Below are 20,260 nucleotides of genomic sequence, written 5' to 3' on the forward strand. Positions count from 1 at the left end.
ATGTTTACAGCTTATACATAACAGACACCCACCCGTATAGCAGATACAGACGTTACAGTGCTATATTATCATTATAGTCACAAACGCAGAAGATCAACTTTATAGATTGGTGGGGATATTTTTTTAAAGCAGGTTTTAATGAACAAAAACATGAGTGTGAGGAAAAGAAATGGAGACAGGAAATGTAGGCCCCTTCTCTCAGAAATATGTCCACAGAAAAAAGGAAAAGGAGACTGTGGGGAATACACAAAAATAAACTCAAAATGGAAAAGGACCTGAACATGAGACAGGAAACTATCAAAACCCTAGAGGAGAAAGCAGGAAACAACCTCCTTGACCTCCACCGCAGCAACTTCTTACTTGACACATCCTGAAAAACAAGGGAATCAAGAGCAAAAATAAACTATTGGGACCTCATCAAGATTAAAAGCTTCTGCACGGCAAAGGAAACAACCCACAAAACTATTAGGCAACCAACAGAATGGGAAAAGATAGTTGCAAATGACATATAAGATAAAGGGTTAATATCCAAAATCTATAAGGAACTCACCAAACTCCACACCCAAAAAACAAACAACCCAGTGAAGAAATGGGCAGAAGATATGAACAGACACTTCTCCAAAGAGGACATCCAGATAACCAACAAACACATGAAATGATGCTCAGCATCCCTCCTCCTCAGGGAAATACAAATCAAAACCACACTGAGATACCACCACACACCAGTCAGAGTGGCTAAAATGAGCAAATCAGAGAACTCTAGATGCTGGCGAGGATGTGGAGAAACGGGCACCTTCCTACACTGTTGGTGGGAATGTAAACTGGCACAGCCCCTCTGGAAAACAGTGTGGAGGTTCCTCAAGAAACTAACAATAGAACTCCCCTATGATCCAGCAATAGCACTACTAGGAATTTACCCAAGGGATACAGGAGTGCTGACGCATAGGAGCACATGCACCCCAATGTTCATAGCAGCACTCAACAATAGCTAAAACATAGAAAGAGCCTAAGTGTCCATCAACGGATGAATGGATCAAGAAGATGTGGTTTACCTATACCATAGAATACTACATGGCAATGAGAAAAAATGAAATCTGGTCATGTGTAGCAACATGGACGGACCTTGAGGGTGTTACGCTGAGCGAAATAAGTCAGGCAGAGGAGGACAAATATCATATGTTTGCACGTATAGGAGGTTTAGGAGGAACTTAACGGAGGACCATGAGGGAGAAGAAGGAGAGAAATGGTGGGGAAAAGGGAGAGAGGCAAACCATGAGAGACTCTTGAATAATGAGAACAAACTGAGGACTCATGGGTGTGGGAGGGGAGGGGGGAGATGGGCATGGAGGAGGGCACTTGTGGGGATGAGCACTGGGTGTTATATGGAAACCAACCTGACAATAAACTATTAAAAAAAAAAAAAGGAGAGAGAGAGAGAGAGAGATGGTGGGGAACAAGTCACGTAAATGTGGAAGTTTTTGTTGTGTTGATCTTTTTTAAATTTTTTAAAGTTTATTTATTTATTTTGAGAGAGAGAAAGAGACCAAGCAGGGGAGAGGCAGAGCGAGAGAATCCCAAGCAGGCTCCATCAGCAGGGGCCTCCAACCTGTAAGCCATGAGATCACGACCTGAGCCGAAATGAAGAGTCGGGCGTTTAACCAACTCAGTTACCCAAGCGCCCCATGTTTTGTTGGTTTTCTAATGTGGAGAGGATTAAATACATCCATGTGGAGTTTGGAAGAAACTAATGGAACCAGAGAATCTGTATGTGGACAGAGGCAGGTGGAGGAAGAGGAGGATCCTTCTGGGGTGGGCAGGTGGGCGCAGCTGATCCAGGGTCACAGGAACAGGAAGGGCAATACGAGGGACTTTTTCCACCAGAGCATCATTTACACTGGAAAACAGGAGTGGGGTCACCTCACAAAGGGGTGGGTGGGGAGAAGGGGCAGACTCACGGAAGAGCTGGGAGACCTCTCAGAAAATCATGTATTTCTCCAGAGCAGGTGGTACGGACCTGTACTGACCACGAACTTGAAGGCCACTGTGTTCACAGGCCACCATCTATTTTCCTACGACCCTGCCGTCGCCCCTGCTCCTGAGCGCCCTCCCTTCCCTCTGTCTCTCCCTCCGCCACGCCAGGGTCGACTGCTCGGATTCTGGCTGCAACTCCTTGCTGTGATCTCAGCCTCTGCCCATCCACCAATGCCAGAAGGCACATGCCAAACAGCAGCTCCAACTGGTAGGACCAGGCGGGCACCAGGCCCCCGGGCCGCAGGCAGTGCCCCACCCACTTCCAGCCCAACAAAAGTATGGATACAACATGGCACATAACGAACTGTGGTTCCAAAAATACTTGTTTTAGGGATCTGTGTGCCCGGCGGGGACTCTGGGGTTTCCTAGAAAGAGCCAGCAACGTACCTGAAAACACTTGCGTCGTCGGATCTAAGTATGAGTCAGAAAACCTGAATTCTGGCCCTGACCATGAAAATACGTGGTTCGTGATTCAGGCGAAACGTGTAAACCTTCCCCATCTTACTGTTTTCACCTTCTATTGGAAGCTAGACAAGACAGTAACTATGCCCCTCTGAGCCCCAGAGGAGACACCCGGCCCTGCGGGGGACGGCACCGCCCGACCGCTTCCTCGCCCCTCTCGGGGGAGCGAGGGAAGTCTCCGCAGGGGCCGTGGGAGTGGGGAGGAGTGTGCAGACTGGCAGCATGCTGGCCTTAGGAACACGTGAGTCTGGGGGGAGTGGTCTTGACTTTGAGCATACAGCTCTGAAGGCTCTCCTGCTCCTTGAGAGCCTTTGTTTTAGGTCATAGAAATCAAGAATGACCAAGGGAAGATGCCCCCCCCCCATGTAAATTTTGTGGTCAAGAGATTATTTAAGACATTGAAGTGTTCTGAGTCCCAGTCTTCAAAGCCAGAATGTAACCTACCTAGGAAAGGCCCCAGCCCTAAGACGTCATCCATCCCATTATCATGTTTCATTTTCTTCTCTATTTAGCAACACCTCAGACCTCTTTATCTCCTGTTTCTTGTCTGCCTTCCTCAATACCAGCACGTAAGCATCACGAGAACAGAGCCTCCTCCCTTTGGGTCTCCACCACGTCGCTGTGCCTACTTGGCGTCAGGCACAGTTAGGTCCTCAGTCAGTATTTATAAAACAATGAACAAAAAGCCTTTGAGGTACGATGAGGAAGGGAAGACCAGGAAGAGAACACTGATCTTTGTATCTGCTCATTCACATGAGCAGAAATTCATGAGCCCGAGATTAGCAGACAACTTACCTGTGAGCCGAGAGGTTCACTGTAAATCAGGCAGATACTCTGACAAAATCATTCACTTTTTTGAGGGACTGTACCGCAAAGAAATGACAAAGGGATTTTGTGGGAATGTGTTCTGATAAGATAGACCTATTTGGAGTCTATCACCAGGCCTGGGCCAACAAAACACACACACGTACACATGCACACGCACGTGCACACACACACACACACACAACATTCTCAAGCAAATACAAGACTCAAAATATACCTTTATCTGTTGACAGATAAGTTTAAGCAGAAAGAAAGAGATTGTGGGAGTTTTGCATTGATGCATTTAAAAATTATAAAAGGGGAAAGAGGGACACATGATATAGGATATGTTTTTTTAAAGAAAAGAATTGCTATAATTCTTCTAAATATTCTCAATATAATTAAAATATGGACTCCAGAAAATAACTGCAAAAAGGAAGAAACAGGTTAAAGAAGAGATGATAAGAAAACAGAAATATTTTATAAATTAAGTAGCAGAGCTCAGAAGAAAAACCAAAAACCCCAGAAAGTTATGTTAGAAATTAAATCCAAACTTGGAGCCACAAAAGCAAGATGTATCCCTCTGAAAACCATTAATCAAACGAAGAATTGGTTTGAGAAAACATGACAGAATGCAAAGTAGAAAAAAAGACACAGAAACAAAGGCAACAAGAAAAGTTTAAATTCTGGAGGTCAGTGAAGACCCCTATGTGAAATGTCCCTGAGATGGGAATCCAAACTGACCAAAAGTCATGTTCAAACATGCAGGGACCCAGGGAACTTTGTATCCATTAAACCTTCTTGAAGAAGTTACATGATGACAAAATCCAGCCAGCCAAAATATGAATCGATACAAAGAGTTCAAAAGGAGTTAGCTGTGATCTAACCAGCGATGCAGGATCTGTTTGGACCAGCGACCAGCAGAGCCCCCCTGCCTTGCCTGTAAGCTAGAGTCATCCTGGAGCTCTGAAAACAGGCTCATTGCTAATCATCTCTCCGGGCCTATCACATTTAGAATCTCTCAGATGTGGTCTCAAAATCGCTTTTTTTTAACAAGTCCCTAGGTAAGAATATTGTACACATAGAGTGAAAACCACTGATTCAGATATGAAAACAAGCCTAATCAACTGTGAGAATTATGGTTACAAAGAATGTCAAAGGTGTAAAAAATATATGTAACAAAAAAAAGCTAGTTGGTCAGATGGCGGAAAAGAAATAAAAGAACAAGAATTTTCTCATGATTACTATTGCTATTTGACGGTGGAGCACGAAAAAGAATTGACTTGATACATTTTGAAAAATTAATGGCAGCTTTCCAATTTTCCATCTTGTAACCAATATCTGAATGCTTTATAGGCAGTAACTTCTCATTCATGGATTATAGTTCACCAGCAGCCCCTAAAATATCAGCAAGTAGACGGTAGATTCACATAGGATAGACAGAATATCTGTAGGGGTGCCTGGGGGACTCGGTTGTTGAGCACCTCACTTTGGCTCAAGTCATGATCTCACAACTTGTGAGTTCAAGCCCCATATAGGGCTCTGTGCTGACAGCTCAGAGCCTGGAGCCTGCTTGCGATTCTGTATCTTTCTCTCTCTGTCCCTTCCCCACTTGCTCACTCTCTCTCTCAAAAATACACAATCATTAAAAGAATGACTATAGAATTTAGGATTAGGAAGAGAGAAGAAATCATAAAAATGAGCCTCTGCATTTCTCTGTCACTCATGACAGTGTGGGGACAGGAGCTCTTACATCTGTTAGTGCAAAAGCAAAAGAGTCCAAAGGTTTTGAAGAACAATCTAGCATAATATATATTTATTTGAAATGTTCTTGTCCCTCATCCGAGAAAGTCCACGTCTAAGAATGTATGCTCAGAAGTGCACACAAAATGTACCAGGACGTGTATGCAGGACTGTGGGGCATGGCGTTGTTATTAAAATAATCGAGAACGTTTACCCCAAATTATCATATTGTAGATTTAAGAGAGTTGCGTTTGGTAATGTGTGAATTACACCACAATGAGGTGGGTCTCCAATAGTGAATGAGGCAGCTGTCTAAGCAGCGATGTGGGAAGATGCTCCTGGTGTGCCCCCGAAGAAAACCCAGGCCGTAGGCCGGTATGCACATTACAGTCTGTTCATGCGCAGGCCTGTATGTTTCTACCTATTTATTGATGTGTTGATTAGAACGCATATTCTTATACACGAGAAGATCTAGAAAATGTCATCCACACCGCACAGAAGTCATGCCTGAAAAATGAAACTATAGGAAATGTTAAAAGCTACAGATGACAACTAACTTACTTTTCCCCCCTCAGTCCCGGCGTCGCGCCCCGTCCTCACCGTCAGGAAGCCCAGGGCCCAGGCCGTGGAGGGAGACAAGGCGGAGCTTCACTGTGAGGCCCCGAGGGGCTCTCCCCCCATCCTCTACCGGTTTTACCACGAGGGCGACGCCCTGGGGAGCAGCTGGGACTACCATGGAGGAGGAGGGTCCCTCACCCTGCACCTGACTGCAGAACATTCTGGAGAATATGCCTGCGAGGCCGACAACGGCCTGGGCGCTCAGCGCAGTGAGGCGGTGCCCCTCAGCGTCACAGGTGAGTTGAATCTTCCAACTACAGCACAACCGGGGGCCGACCGTGCCCCCACCTGCCCTGGGGCCCAGCCTGGAGGCGCCTCCATCCGGGAGGTCTGGACCCTCCATTTCCAGGAACGGGTACCTCCCCTCGCTGGCTGAGTGCTCCCGGGAAGCCATCCTGCAGCCGCTGTGGCCTAGGCTGCCCCCGCGTGGAAGTAGAGGCTTTCAGGCCACAGCCCGCGGGCTGGTCCACGACGGCCCTCAGGAGAGGAGACAGGACGTGGGCGCGTCTCAGCCCAGGGGAGATCTGGGTGGGGTCCCCTGTCTGTCCATCAGGACGAAGGCCGACTCACTGTCTCACTGGCCCTTGAACTCTCGGGCTACTCCGGCCCCTTCCCCGAGAGCTCAGGCCCCACACGGAGCTCTGGCTGCAGGACTTCCCAGATCCTCCCCTGGATGCTCCGTCCCTGTCCCCGCTGCATTGGGCTGGAGCACCGTGTCCAGCGGGCCCCATCGTGGGCTGACCTCCCCAAGACGCCCCTTCCCGTGCAGGCGGCACCGCAGCCACAGCTTCCTCCCTCCCCTACGTCTGCCGTCGTCCGTGACTCTGCTGTGCACCCGGCTGGCACCTCGCCACCATGCTCCACACCAGCCTCCACCCCCGCGTACACGCGCCACTCCAGCAACCCGCCCTACGTGCTTCTTCACCCCCTCTCATCACCAGTGTCCTCAGAGCCCAGCTGAGCCCCAGCTCGCCCACCCGTCTGCTCCCTCCCAGACGCTGACCCCCCACTCCCGCCACCATGGCGTTTGTCTCAGTGCCCATGCTGTGACTCCTCCATCCTCTGTCCAAGTTCCAGAGGAGAGGACTCCACTGCCGTGAGCCACTTCTCATCCCTAGAGTCTGTCTTTCTTGCATTCCCGACACCGCATGACCAGTCAGCCTTTCTCTCCCGTGTCCCCTAATGTCTCCTCCTTTCCCTGGACATTTAACATGATGTGTCTCTCAACATCTTAAAAAACCCTCACTCCATCCCACTGTGCCTCCAGCCACCTTTCTCTTCTGACTAAACTTCCAAGAAGGGTCAGCTGCATAGGTATTGTCTATTTCTTCCTTACCTGCTACGTTTAATCCACTCGGTTCTTCCGACTTTGCTGCCAGAATGGTTCTCACCAGGGTCGCCAGTGGCCTCCATGACTTTAAACTCAATGGCCATTTTCCAACCCCCATCCCACTTGGTCTCTCGGAAACAGCCCGTATGGTCTGCCTTTTCCTCCACTGTGAGATGCCCCCTCCGCCGGCACTGCTCTCTGCCCTCCTTCTCAGTGCCCTTCGCCAGCTCGTCCTCGTACGGCACGCTCAGTGTTGTGCCCCAGGGCGCTGTCCTGCGTGTGCCTCTTCTCTGCTGTGTACCCTTGCTCCAGGCCATCCTGGGGGTATTATCCGTAAATGTCCCTAAACCCCTACCTGCGCAGGACACCACCCACCTGAGCACCTGCATTCCCTCCACTCAGTACCGCAGAGCCTGTGACCCCGGGCATCTCTAAGACTGAACTCAAGGCAGCCCCCAGCCCTGTTCCTCCTCCACGTGTCCTTGCTTCTGTGATAGGCCGTCCGTCCATACAGATTTACAAGGCGAAGCTCAGGAGCCTCCTTTGACCTCTCTCTCCTTGCTCCTCACAGCTGCTTTGTCAGTAAGTCCTGTGGGGTTTACTTCCTAAATATGTCTCAGATCTGTTCTTTCCGTCTGCACGGCCATGATCCTTGCCAAACTTACCAGCACCTCAGTTGCCGCAGCACCACCTCTGACTCCATGCATGCCCGCACATATCTGTTTTGCACACTGGGATCATGGACGGACTTCCCGCAGCATGGGAAGCATGGGCAGAGGCCTCCCTCTCCTGCTCACCCACTCCTCAGACCACCTCTCACTGCTGCTGCCGCCTTGTTAGGGTACATCCAGGGCTCCAGCCCTCTTCCCGACTCAGGGCCTTTGCACATGCTGTCTGCCTGCTTGGCACGCTCCTCACTTCAGTCTTCACCTGGTTGAGTTCAGACGCCCCTGTGAGGAAGGATTCCCTGACCGGACCCTGCTAGACCAGGCCCCCGGGATGGCTCTTTCCTCCCACACTGGTCTCCATTTGTGTTAGCCACCACCGTGTCCATCCCACACCCACGGTTCAAGCACTTGCTGCCCTTCCCATCCTCTGGATCGAGGCTTCAGCAGAGTGGGGACGGGTCTTTCTCACTCTTGAATCCCCAGCACACAGCACACTTCCCGGGACTCACTGCTCCATCAATTTTGGATGAATGAATGTTATGAACTGAGTTACTAAGGTGATCGACACTCATTCTCTGTGGGCTCATGTGCAACGCGGCCGAGGTGTGGTGACGTCCCTGGCTGTGTGAGCCCCGTGTCTCCCTGCTCCTCCCTTGCCCTTGCGCTGACCCGTCCCTTCCCCAGCTGTCCCCTGACTCCTCCGCAGTCACCGTGACTGTTGCCTTGGGTCCCCGACACCCTGGAGCTGTGTGCACCCAGTGCTCTGAAGTGTGCACCCAGCTCATGAAGGTGACTGCATCCTCAGACCTGAGGAAGCTGTCACTGGGCGCTGAGGCTGTCACAAGGTGTCTAAACTGAGGAAAACGGTTTCTGGTTTGAGATGTCTTTCCTGCAGAGGAAGACATTTAAACACCATGAACTGATGGTAAACTGCTTTCCTCCCTCAGTCCCGGCGTCGCGCCCCGTCCTCACCGTCAGGAAGCCCAGGGCCCAGGCCGTGGAGGGAGACAAGGCGGAGCTTCACTGTGAGGCCCCGAGGGGCTCTCCCCCCATCCTCTACCGGTTTTACCACGAGGGCGACGCCCTGGGGAGCAGCTGGGACTACCATGGAGGAGGAGGGTCCCTCACCCTGCACCTGACTGCAGAACATTCTGGAGAATATGCCTGCGAGGCCGACAACGGCCTGGGCGCTCAGCGCAGTGAGGCGGTGCCCCTCAGCGTCACAGGTGAGTTGAATCTTCCAACTACAGCACAACCAGGGGCCGACCGTGCCCCCACCTGCCCTGGGGCCCAGCCTGGAGGCGCCTCCATCCGGGAGGTCTGGACCCTCCATTTCCAGGAACGGGTACCTCCCCTCGCTTGCTGAGTGCTCCCGGGAAGCCATCCTGCAGCCGCTGTGGCCTAGGCTGCCCCCGCGTGGAAGTAGAGGCTTTCAGGCCACAGCCCGCGGGCTGGTCCACGACGGCCCTCAGGAGAGGAGACAGGACGTGGGCGCGTCTCAGCCCAGGGGAGATCTGGGTGGGGTCCCCTGTCTGTCCATCAGGACGAAGGCCGACTCACTGTCTCACTGGCCCTTGAACTCTCGGGCTACTCCGGCCCCTTCCCCGAGAGCTCAGGCCCCACACGGAGCTCTGGCTGCAGGACTTCCCAGATCCTCCCCTGGATGCTCCGTCCCTGTCCCCGCTGCATTGGGCTGGAGCACCGTGTCCAGCGGGCCCCATCGTGGGCTGACCTCCCCAAGACGCCCCTTCCCGTGCAGGCGGCACCGCAGCCACAGCTTCCTCCCTCCCCTACGTCTGCCGTCGTCCGTGACTCTGCTGTGCACCCGGCTGGCACCTCGCCACCATGCTCCACACCAGCCTCCACCCCCGCGTACACGCGCCACTCCAGCAACCCGCCCTACGTGCTTCTTCACCCCCTCTCATCACCAGTGTCCTCAGAGCCCAGCTGAGCCCCAGCTCGCCCACCCGTCTGCTCCCTCCCAGACGCTGACCCCCCACTCCCGCCACCATGGCGTTTGTCTCAGTGCCCATGCTGTGACTCCTCCATCCTCTGTCCAAGTTCCAGAGGAGAGGACTCCACTGCCGTGAGCCACTTCTCATCCCTAGAGTCTGTCTTTCTTGCATTCCCGACACCGCATGACCAGTCAGCCTTTCTCTCCCGTGTCCCCTAATGTCTCCTCCTTTCCCTGGACATTTAACATGATGTGTCTCTCAACATCTTAAAAAACCCTCACTCCATCCCACTGTGCCTCCAGCCACCTTTCTCTTCTGACTAAACTTCCAAGAAGGGTCAGCTGCATAGGTATTGTCTATTTCTTCCTTACCTGCTACGTTTAATCCACTCGGTTCTTCCGACTTTGCTGCCAGAATGGTTCTCACCAGGGTCGCCAGTGGCCTCCATGACTTTAAACTCAATGGCCATTTTCCAACCCCCATCCCACTTGGTCTCTCGGAAACAGCCCGTATGGTCTGCCTTTTCCTCCACTGTGAGATGCCCCCTCCGCCGGCACTGCTCTCTGCCCTCCTTCTCAGTGCCCTTCGCCAGCTCGTCCTCGTACGGCACGCTCAGTGTTGTGCCCCAGGGCGCTGTCCTGCGTGTGCCTCTTCTCTGCTGTGTACCCTTGCTCCAGGCCATCCTGGGGGTATTATCCGTAAATGTCCCTAAACCCCTACCTGCGCAGGACACCACCCACCTGAGCACCTGCATTCCCTCCACTCAGTACCGCAGAGCCTGTGACCCCGGGCATCTCTAAGACTGAACTCAAGGCAGCCCCCAGCCCTGTTCCTCCTCCACGTGTCCTTGCTTCTGTGATAGGCCGTCCGTCCATACAGATTTACAAGGCGAAGCTCAGGAGCCTCCTTTGACCTCTCTCTCCTTGCTCCTCACAGCTGCTTTGTCAGTAAGTCCTGTGGGGTTTACTTCCTAAATATGTCTCAGATCTGTTCTTTCCGTCTGCACGGCCATGATCCTTGCCAAACTTACCAGCACCTCAGTTGCCGCAGCACCACCTCTGACTCCATGCATGCCCGCACATATCTGTTTTGCACACTGGGATCATGGACGGACTTCCCGCAGCATGGGAAGCATGGGCAGAGGCCTCCCTCTCCTGCTCACCCACTCCTCAGACCACCTCTCACTGCTGCTGCCGCCTTGTTAGGGTACGTCCAGGGCTCCAGCCCTCTTCCCGACTCAGGGCCTTTGCACATGCTGTCTGCCTGCTTGGCACGCTCCTCACTTCAGTCTTCACCTGGTTGAGTTCAGACGCCCCTGTGAGGAAGGATTCCCTGACCGGACCCTGCTAGACCAGGCCCCTGGGATGGCTCCTTCCTCCCACACTGGTCTCCATTTGTGTTAGCCACCACCGTGTCCATCCCACACCCACGGTTCAAGCACTTGCTGCCCATCCCGTCCTCTGGATCGAGGCTTCGGCAGAGTGGGGACGGGTCTTTCTCACTCTTGAATCCCCAGCACACAGCACACTTCCCGGGACTCACTGCTCCATCAATTTTGGATGAATGAATGATATGAACTGAGTTACTAAGGTGATCGACACTCATTCTCTGTGGGCTCGTGTGCAACGCGGCCGAGGTGTGGTGACGTCCCTGGCTGTGTGAGCCCCGTGTCTCCCTGCTCCTCCCTTGCCCTTGCGCTGACCCGTCCCTTCCCCAGCTGTCCCCTGACTCCTCCGCAGTCACCGTGACTGTTGCCTTGGGTCCCCGACACCCTGGAGCTGTGTGCACCCAGCGCTCTGAACTGTGCACCCAGCTCATGAAGGTGACTGCGTCCTCAGACCTGAGGAAGCTGTCACTGGGCGCTGAGGCTGTCACAAGGTGTCTAAACTGAGGAAAACGGTTTCTGGTTTGAGATGTCTTTCCTGCAGAGGAAGACATTTAAACACCATGAACTGATGGTAAACTGCTTTCCTCCCTCAGTCCCGGCGTCGCGCCCCGTCCTCACCGTCAGGAAGCCCAGGGCCCAGGCCGTGGAGGGAGACAAGGTGGAGCTTCACTGTGAGTCCCCAAGGGGCTCTCCCCCCATCCTCTACAGGTTTTACCACCAGGGCGATGCCCTGGGGAGCAGCTCTGCCCCCTCTGGAGGAGGAGCATCCTTCAACCTCTCTCTGACTGCAGAACATTCTGGAAACTACTCCTGCGAGGCCGACAATGGCCTGGGAGCTCAGTGCAGTGAGGCGGTGTCACTCAGCATCATAGGTGAGTATGTCCTGCCCTCAGCAGCACAAGCACGGACCAGCCACTGGAGTGGATCTCAGGCCCTCCCCACACATACCCATCCCTGCTGCCGGGACAGCTCGGCCCCCACTATTTCTGCCACCAGAACCTTCCTCTGCATATCCTGGGTCCTTCTGTGTTTCCCCTGTAGGAAGCTGGACCTTCATGGCCGCCCAGCCCAAGTGGTCCTCCTCAATGGGATCTTAACTCCCCACTAAAAATGCAAGGGGTTTTTACACCATAAACTGTATTCGGATCTGTAATTATGATTACAAAGGGAGACTTTGGGTCTTTCTGCTCCAAAAACAGGCTTGGCCATTCCTTGTCCAGGTTTTTCTCTCCTGACCCCTGCAAGCCTTTATTCTTACACTCCTTTATTACCAGGAATATAAATATGCCTCAGACTTCCGTATTAAAAACTCCATATTAACATTAGCTCTGTGCGTGGCCTTTCAGGAGACATAACCAGTCCACATTTTTGTACAAAGTGAATCTTAACGCAGTGGAACCATGGGAGAGAAGCACAGAGACGTTGGAACAGGATGGCATGGATGCCACCGGCCACCCTCCACCAAATTCCTCCGTTCTCTATGCTGCCCTCTGACCTCTTGCCATTGAGTGTCGCATCCAAAGGAAAATGGCGTCTTGTGAGCTCTGCTCAGTTGTGACAACCCTACAGGCTGAACCTCCAATCTCCTGTTCCGGGGACCCGGGGAGGGTGGTTGAGATGAATGTTCTGGTCTCCGCTCCGGAGGCAACCAGCTGTGTGACCTTGGCTAAACTTGTTTCCCATAAATTGATCTCTATTTCCACACCCATGAAGTGGGAAAACCAGACTAGATGGGCATTGTGGTCATCCCTGGCCCTAAAATTCTCTGATTTTGGTGCACAGTGGATATGGAGTATTTTGAACTCAAAGGTTCCTGGAAGGAGTATTCAGAAGGAGAAAGGGTAGGTCCCTACCCCTGGGATACATTCCAGAGACAGAGAGGACCATGGCATGGCTGACATATAGACTGACGCTTGAAGTCTCTCCTGGCAGGGCTCCTGGGCACCATGACGATAGAGACAGAGTCACCTGAGCAGGCTGACTTGGGGCAGCCCAGGGCCGGCACTCTCAACGTGCCCAGGGCAGCCATTTCTTTGGCATCCAGGAGACAGCTTGATTTCAGGTCTGATTTTTTTCCATTTATTGAGTCCAACCGTCTTCTCCCACCAGCAGGCAGCACCTGGCTCAGCCAGTTTTCTTGAAATTCACAGAGACTCTTGCTACAAGGCTTACACGCTTACCTCTTAGACCCGTCATGCAAGCATGTAACACCAGCCAAAATGCTGCTCCCTCTCTCTTCACAACACTGTGGACCACACATCATTCCTACCCACGCAGTATTCTTGAGTTTCTGTTCGCCTTCATGCTGTTGTTTCTGATTCCTTCGCACGACTCAGGCTATTTCAGCTGCTGCCATCACACCTGAAGGACTTCCTGCCTCCACGGATTATGTCTGGGCTCTGCACCTAGGGCACAGATCACAGAGACCTGCAAGAAAGAGAAATATTTCTCATTATTACCACCACCATCACCATCACCACCACCACTATCACGACCACTATCACCATCACTATCACCATCACCACCACCTCCACCACCACCACCACCACCATTTCCACCACCATCACCACCTGCACCACCACCACCACCACCACCACCATCACCACCATCACCACCACCTCCACCATCACCAACATCTCTACCATCACCTCTACCTCCACCACCACCACCACCACCACCTCCACCACCACCGTCACCAACATCTCCATCACTGTCATTGTCCTTGTCATTGTCGTCATCATCATCATCATCATCATCATCATCACTGAACCCTCAAATGTGTCTGGCCCTGTGCTTAGTAGTTGGCATGTGATATCTCATCCCATTTCATCTTTAGGATAAACCACTTTTATCCCTAATTTGCAGGAGAGCAAGGTGAGGCTCAGAGGTGGGCAGTAGGCAGTTTACAAATAGCTAGCGATGGGAAAGCCAGGCTGCCATGGTCCTGCCCCAGTCTCCACCTAAGTCTACACCATGACATTCCTTCATCCTCCATGGCCGTGTTTCAGAACAACTTTTGAGTTGTTGACAACTCATTATTCTGAAGGGGTACGTAAATCTTCATAAGAAAATCAGATGGTATGGCAGGGAGAATATAAAAAGTGAAGGTCTCCCTTTACCTGCAGCCACACACTTTCATGTCCACATACTTCCAAAATATAACCACTATTAATAGTTTCATGGGTATTTTTCTAGAAATATTCAAATATATTATAAATATAAAGGTATTAAATTTTTTAACAGAATCAGATTATACATAATCACACAACTTGCACTTTTCACTTAAAACATGTTATCTTGGCTTTAATTTGAAAAATAGATCTTGAGTATCTCTTGTACTTCATCAGTCAGCCAATGAGGCTCTCTCTAGTTTTTAGCTGTCATAAAAATCCCAGCACAGAAACCCTTGTACAAAGACCATTGCATATCTGAGCCTTAAAGGTAGATTTGTTGGGTCAAAGTTGATGTGCGTTTTACATTTGGTAGGTGTTGCCGAATTGCCATGCCAGAAAGTGTCTCAAATTTGCATTCCTGCCTAAAGCATCTCAAGGCACCTGTTTCTCCACAAGTCTATTGGTATTATCTGCCCTTTTAGGTTTTGCCCATCTGGTGGCTGTTTTTATTTATATCTCTTTAATTAGTAATGAAAATAAGTATTTATTGGCTGTTTGAAGTTCTTAGTGACTCATACCCTTGTCACACTTTTCTGTTGGGTATTTTTGTGCCTTTGTAGACTACAGTCCTTCACTTTGGCTGCCATGTGAGTTTCGATCTATTTCCCAAGATTGAGATCTGACTTCTGCCATCCGTTTATAATTACTGCTCCTTTATGAATACGTTAGAAGTAGGAACTTCTGTTGGCTTTTGTCTCCCTCAGTCCCGGTGTCCTGCCCCGCCCTCACCCTCAAGGTGCCCAGGGCCCAAGTCCAGGTGGGGGACGTGGTGGAGCTTCGCTGTGAGGCCCAGAGGGGCTCTCCCCCCATCTTGTACCAGTTTTATCGTGAGGACATCCCCGTGGGGAACAACTCGGCCCCCTCTGGAGGAGGAGCGTCCTTCAACCTCTCTCTGACCACAGAACATTCTGGAAACTACTCCTGTGAGGCTGACAATGGCCTGGGTGCCCGGCGCAGCGAGGCAGTGCTACTCAGCATTTCAGGTAGGTTTCCTGTTCTCAGGCCACCGATGTGGACAGAATGTCCCCTCCAAGGACATCCTGGCAGCCCTGCTGCTGTGTGACCAGGACTCCCTCAGGAGCAGGCGCACAAAGCTGAAATATCACTTTGTGAAGTGTTTCTGAAATGCAGGCACCAGAGTGGGAGCAGGAGGCCCAAGAGGATGGTTGGCTCTAGCGTTCCCTGGTTGGCTCTGTCCACCCTGGCCCCCCAGGTCCCTCCCCACCACTCCCAGGCCAGGGCACCATCTCCAGAGGTCAAAGCAGTCTAGACTGCGAGACTCTCCCTCCAGCTCATGCACAGGGTCTCCCCTCCAGGGCCAGCTGGGAGCATAAGTGGCCTCGTCGCTACTGGTGTCACTGGGGGGCTGTTCAGCGCCCTGAGCTTTGGGGTCGTGGCCCTGCTGCTGTACTGCCGGCTCCTCAGGAAAGCAGGTGGGTAACCTTCGCGTAAGTCCCTGCCCTCCCCGCCCTGTCCCCTCGGGCTCATGCTCTCCCTGAGCTCGCCACCGTTGTCCCCGCCACCATTCCCGTCTCCCCCTTCCCCTCCCAGTCCCCTGGAACTCCTCTTCACAAACACATAGTCCCCTGAATAGCCCCAGAGTGTGGAAGATGCCTTGATGAGAAGAAGTTTATCCCACACCACACACTTGAGGGCGCTTCCCTCCCCACGCTTATGAGGCCCCCAGGAATGGGAGGGAGAGAAGACCGAGAAATAGGAGAACAGAAACCCAAAGGGATCTGGAGACTGAGTGTTTCAATGGGCAGTTTTTTCACGGCTGATCACGTCGGCTTCCCCCAGCAGCTGTCCGCCACTGCTCTTTACGGGATCCTCTTTCATGTTGCAACTCTGTCCCTCTGGGAGCCAGGGTCAGGCATTTCCATGCCATCTGCCATCTCCCTCGGGCATAGCAGAGAAGGGTCCACTTTTAGCGCCTGCCCCTCCCTGCAGCCGTCCCTCTGGTCAAGGCCTCCTTCTCCTGTGGCTCCAATGTCTGCTTTCCTTTGCAGGAGGAAGGCCTACCTCTGACCCCTCCAGGTAAGACCCAGGCTATGGTCCCGTGTGTTCTGGGAGGTGCCCGCAGGGGATCAGAGTGAACCCGGTCTGGTTACCACTGAGGACAGACGGGTCATGCCATCTGTGCGCTGCGGTCTCCCTTGGCATCTGTCAGGGCAATTCCTGGGACCCCTCACTGCTACCTTAGCTACGCGGGCCTTCTGGCATCAGGTGCCAATTCCTGTTTATTTATTAACTTGCACCCTGCACCATTGTTGCCTTGGTTGTCTGAGTGACCGCTGTCAGCACTGGATCCATCCATGCCCTAAGCTCAGCCAGCCTGGAAAGCTCCGCACATGAGGAGCCAAACCAACACCTGCTGTGGGCACAGCCAAGAAGGTTTAGTCACACGACTTGGCCCTCCAGAGAGGCCGCTCACCAGCCAGATGTGGTGCCTGTGAAGAAGCTCTGCCGTCTTGGGTCCCAGAGTCTGACCTCGGGAGCCACACCTTAGCCCACAAACCATCTCTGGGCAAGGCCATGGCGGCAGCACCCCACCCACGCAGGTTCCTCCCACTCCTCATCATGACTGATCTCTGTGCGATCTGAATCTCTCCAAGAGTGGAGGCTTTGGAGCCAGGTTCAGATCCTGGCTCTTCCCCTTTCTAGTTACATGGTCTTGAACAAGTCAGTTTAACTCTTGGAACCACCATTTTCTCCATCTATAGAGGAGGAATAATAATAGAATCCCCCTAACATTGTTATAAGCATTAGCCCAGTGCCTGGTACATGCCAGGTGCCACAACGTCTGGAAACATACCGTGATTTGCCATAGCAGCAGACCATCTGGGATGCATTCATCTATGTCTCTGAGCTTGGCGAAGACCTGCCAACAGGGCGTGATTATTACATTAGCTCCTTCGTCAGGGTTACTGGGAGACACGGCTGCTTCTGTCCCACAGGAGCCCTTCAGACTCAGACGTCCGAGAGCCCACCTACCACAATGTCCCAGCCTGGATGGAACTGCAGCCAGTGTACAGCAATGGTGAGCACCGTGTGGGCAGGGAGCCTGGGACTGGTCCGCAGGGGCGGGGCAGGAGATGACAAGGGACCGTGCGCCTGCCCGGAGGGCGCGTGTCCTGCAGAGAGGGGACTCCAGCTGGGGGACGAGGAAGTAACTCAGACAAGACACAAGAGCCGTACAGTCTCTCAAACTGCAGTTTCTTTGCAGTGAACCATAGAGGAGGAGAAGTGGTGTACTCGGAGGTCCGGAGGGGTCCGCAGGGGGACAGACCTGCAGGTAAGACCTGTGGACACTGAACTTTGACAGCGCTGGCTGTCGGTCAGGTCAGGGGCGGTCGGAATGCAGAGCCGCCCTCAACGGGGTCGCTGGGCTCGTGCCCTTGCGCCCGCCTGCCTGCTGGGGTCCCCAGGCCCACCGTACGGTGCCGCTCCCACCATTCACCGCCAACACCTCAGGATGGCGGCGGGCCACTGAGGCCGTCAGGGCTCCTGCACCCCAGCTGTCATGGGACACAGCGCTGCCGTCCCGTCCCACCTCTGTCCCATTCCTACTGCTGCCATGGCGAATGGCTACAGCTCGGAGGAAGGGGGTGCAATGACTGAGGGGAGAAGTCAGACCCACGTCTCCCTGGGCTGTGCTCCTCTCTGGAGGCCCCAGGGGAGAGAGTCTTCCTTTGCCTTTTCCAGCTTCTCAAGGACACCCCCTCCTCCGTCTTCAGAGCTGGCATTGCTTCATCTCTCTGACTGTTTGTCCCAAGTCAGGTCTGCCTCTGAGAGCAGCCAGGAAACGTTCTCTGATTTGAAGTTCTTAAAATCTCACCTGGATAATGCAGGGCTATCTCCCCATTTATAGGCCCTTAATCTTTTTTTTTTCTTTTAATTTTTTTTAATGTTACTTATTCTTGAGAGAGAGAGAGAGGCAGCGTGAGTGGGGAGGGGCAAAGAGAGAGGGGAGACACAGGATCCGAAGCAGCTCCAGGCTCTGAGCTGTCAGCACAGAGCCCGACGTGGGGCTCAAACTCACAAACCATGAGGTCATGACCTGAGCTGAAGTCTGAAGCTTAACCAACTGAGCCCCCACCACACAACATATGACAGACACTGGAAGGTCCGCACACACATGAGTTCATGTAACTTTGCAGTAACCCTAGAGGTGCGTGACGTTATCCCTCCCACCATATGGATGAGACCACCAGGTCAGAAGGCGCAGTGACCTCCCTGAGGCCACAGAGGGACACGGCCCCTGCTCGGTCAGAGGTCTGTGCTCAAAGCACTGATGAGATTAGAGGTCAATTCTGGCTCTCGGAGGCCCAGGGAGCCGCATGGGAACAAGAGGGAAGGGAGGCCGAGGAGGGGCCGGGCCCAGGCAGAGGCCAAGGGCTCAGAAGGGGGTCCGTGGGGAACAGAGTGCCTGCCACCTGAGTGGGGAAAGGCCCCAGGATGGGACAGGACACAGGGACCTAGGGCTGGGGTGCGGCCTCCTTTCCCAGCTGAGCGCTGCTCTTCCTCCCACAGCAAACTCAGAGTCCGCGCTAGGGCTCCTCTGGACCCACCTGCCTTCCCGCTGCCAGGCCGCCGGCTACTGGCCTCCCGACCCCCAGGGCTCGTCTGTCATCTACTCCCAGGTGAAGGTGGTGTGCCCCCCGGTCTCCGCGGCTCCTCGCAGCTGAGTCCACACACACCCTGTGCATTGCAAGCCCTCCTGGGGACCCGGACACCAGCGTGGGGAGATATGGCTCCTGGCCCCATCCCCCAGCCTCTGCCCTCGGTGTGACCGGAGCACAGGCACTGCAGGATGCCACCGTTTCCCAAGTGACAGCCCGCCCCTCGGGGTCTTTCTGTCCAGTGACATGTTGCTCCCACGAGGGCCATCCTGTCCCCTGGCTTCCTTAGCGGGCTTTAGCTGAGGTCCCTGTTCTGGGTCCCACTCCCACGCACACCCTGACCACTCCCAGTGGGACCTGCTTCTGGACCTCGAGGAGGCCACCTGCCCCCTGCACTGACACCTATCCCCCACAGACACCTGCCCCACACGGACACCTGTGCCCCATGGACACCTGTCCCCCACGGACACCTGCCCCACACAGACACCTGCCCCACACGGACACCTGTCCCCCATGGACACTTGCCCCACACGGACACCTGTGTCCCATGGACACCTGTCCCCCATGGACACCTGCCCCCCACAGACACCTGCCCCCACGGACACCTGCCCCCTACGGACACCTGTCCTCCATGGACACCTGCTCCCCTGCATGGAGGCCCACCCCCGTCCCTCCCCACGAGCCCTCCGGTGTGGGTGCGGGAAGTCCTCCCAGCTGTGCAGAGCTCTTGTGGGGAGGCTCATCCCCATCCCTGTGAGGAGACCTGCACCTTCCGACAGAGACGCCTCAGAACATCGGGTGGACCGAGGAAGCCCGAGAGCCTGATGGAAACCTTAACTGGATTCTGGGTAAAGAAAAAGCCACAGGAGAAACTTTGGGGGCAGTTGAACATGAACTATTTATTATTGATACTATGGAATCAATGATCTGACATTATTTTAAGAATATTTGAAAACATTTGAAATACCTTGAAGTGATTCAGTAAAAATTTTTGAATGTGAGTGTTAGTGTGTGTGTTTGAGTGTGTGTTACTCTATGTTTGTTTTTGTGTGCATTTGTGTGTGTGTGTGCATGCGTGCATGTGCGTGTGCATGTGTGCGCATGTTCATGTGCATGTGTGTGCATGTGCATGTGTGCATGTTCGTGTGCTGTCAGAGGCCGGCTCCGGCAGGTCCAGGGGTCCCTGAAGGATGGACAGTGTCGGCAAGAGAGAGAGTGAGAGAGCCCCGAGATTCTTTCTGATCACCAGGCAGGCATCTCTGTCCTGTCGGTTTTGGCGTCTATTTTAAGGTTCAACAATAACATGACATCAGAAGACAGAATTTTTACAGGGGCTAATTATTTGTAACAAGATGCTTTGATCAGCGGAAGGTGTACAGAAACAGGCTTTACAAAAGTATTCTTGCAGAACCTCCCCATATTCTTGACGTCAGTCCTCCAGATTAAGATACTAACAAACTTCTCTTA

At 53.1% G+C, this 20,260-nt stretch overlaps 1 protein-coding gene across 3 annotated transcripts in view; it reads left to right on the top strand.

Moving 5' to 3' along the window:
• The window catches only part of FCRL5 (Fc receptor like 5), a 37,104-nt gene extending 17,356 nt beyond the window's left edge, over positions 1–19,748 (top strand). For all 3 annotated transcript variants that reach the window (XM_039218500.1, XM_039218502.1, XM_039218501.1), the window contains 9 exons: positions 5,616–5,894; positions 8,604–8,882; positions 11,592–11,870; positions 14,876–15,154; positions 15,488–15,604; positions 16,181–16,208; positions 17,129–17,211; positions 17,398–17,466; positions 18,705–19,748. In XM_039218500.1, the coding sequence (XP_039074431.1) occupies positions 5,616–5,894; positions 8,604–8,882; positions 11,592–11,870; positions 14,876–15,154; positions 15,488–15,604; positions 16,181–16,208; positions 17,129–17,211; positions 17,398–17,466; positions 18,705–18,859 (1,568 nt within the window). In that variant the 3' untranslated portion in view covers positions 18,860–19,748. The remainder of the gene's footprint in view (positions 1–5,615; positions 5,895–8,603; positions 8,883–11,591; positions 11,871–14,875; positions 15,155–15,487; positions 15,605–16,180; positions 16,209–17,128; positions 17,212–17,397; positions 17,467–18,704) is intronic.
• Positions 19,749–20,260: the final 512 nt, after the last annotated feature.

The sequence above is a fragment of the Hyaena hyaena genome, unplaced genomic scaffold (genome assembly GCF_003009895.1).
Source record: "Hyaena hyaena isolate Hyena2069 unplaced genomic scaffold, ASM300989v1 scaffold_766, whole genome shotgun sequence".
Lineage (NCBI taxonomy): Eukaryota > Metazoa > Chordata > Mammalia > Carnivora > Hyaenidae > Hyaena > Hyaena hyaena.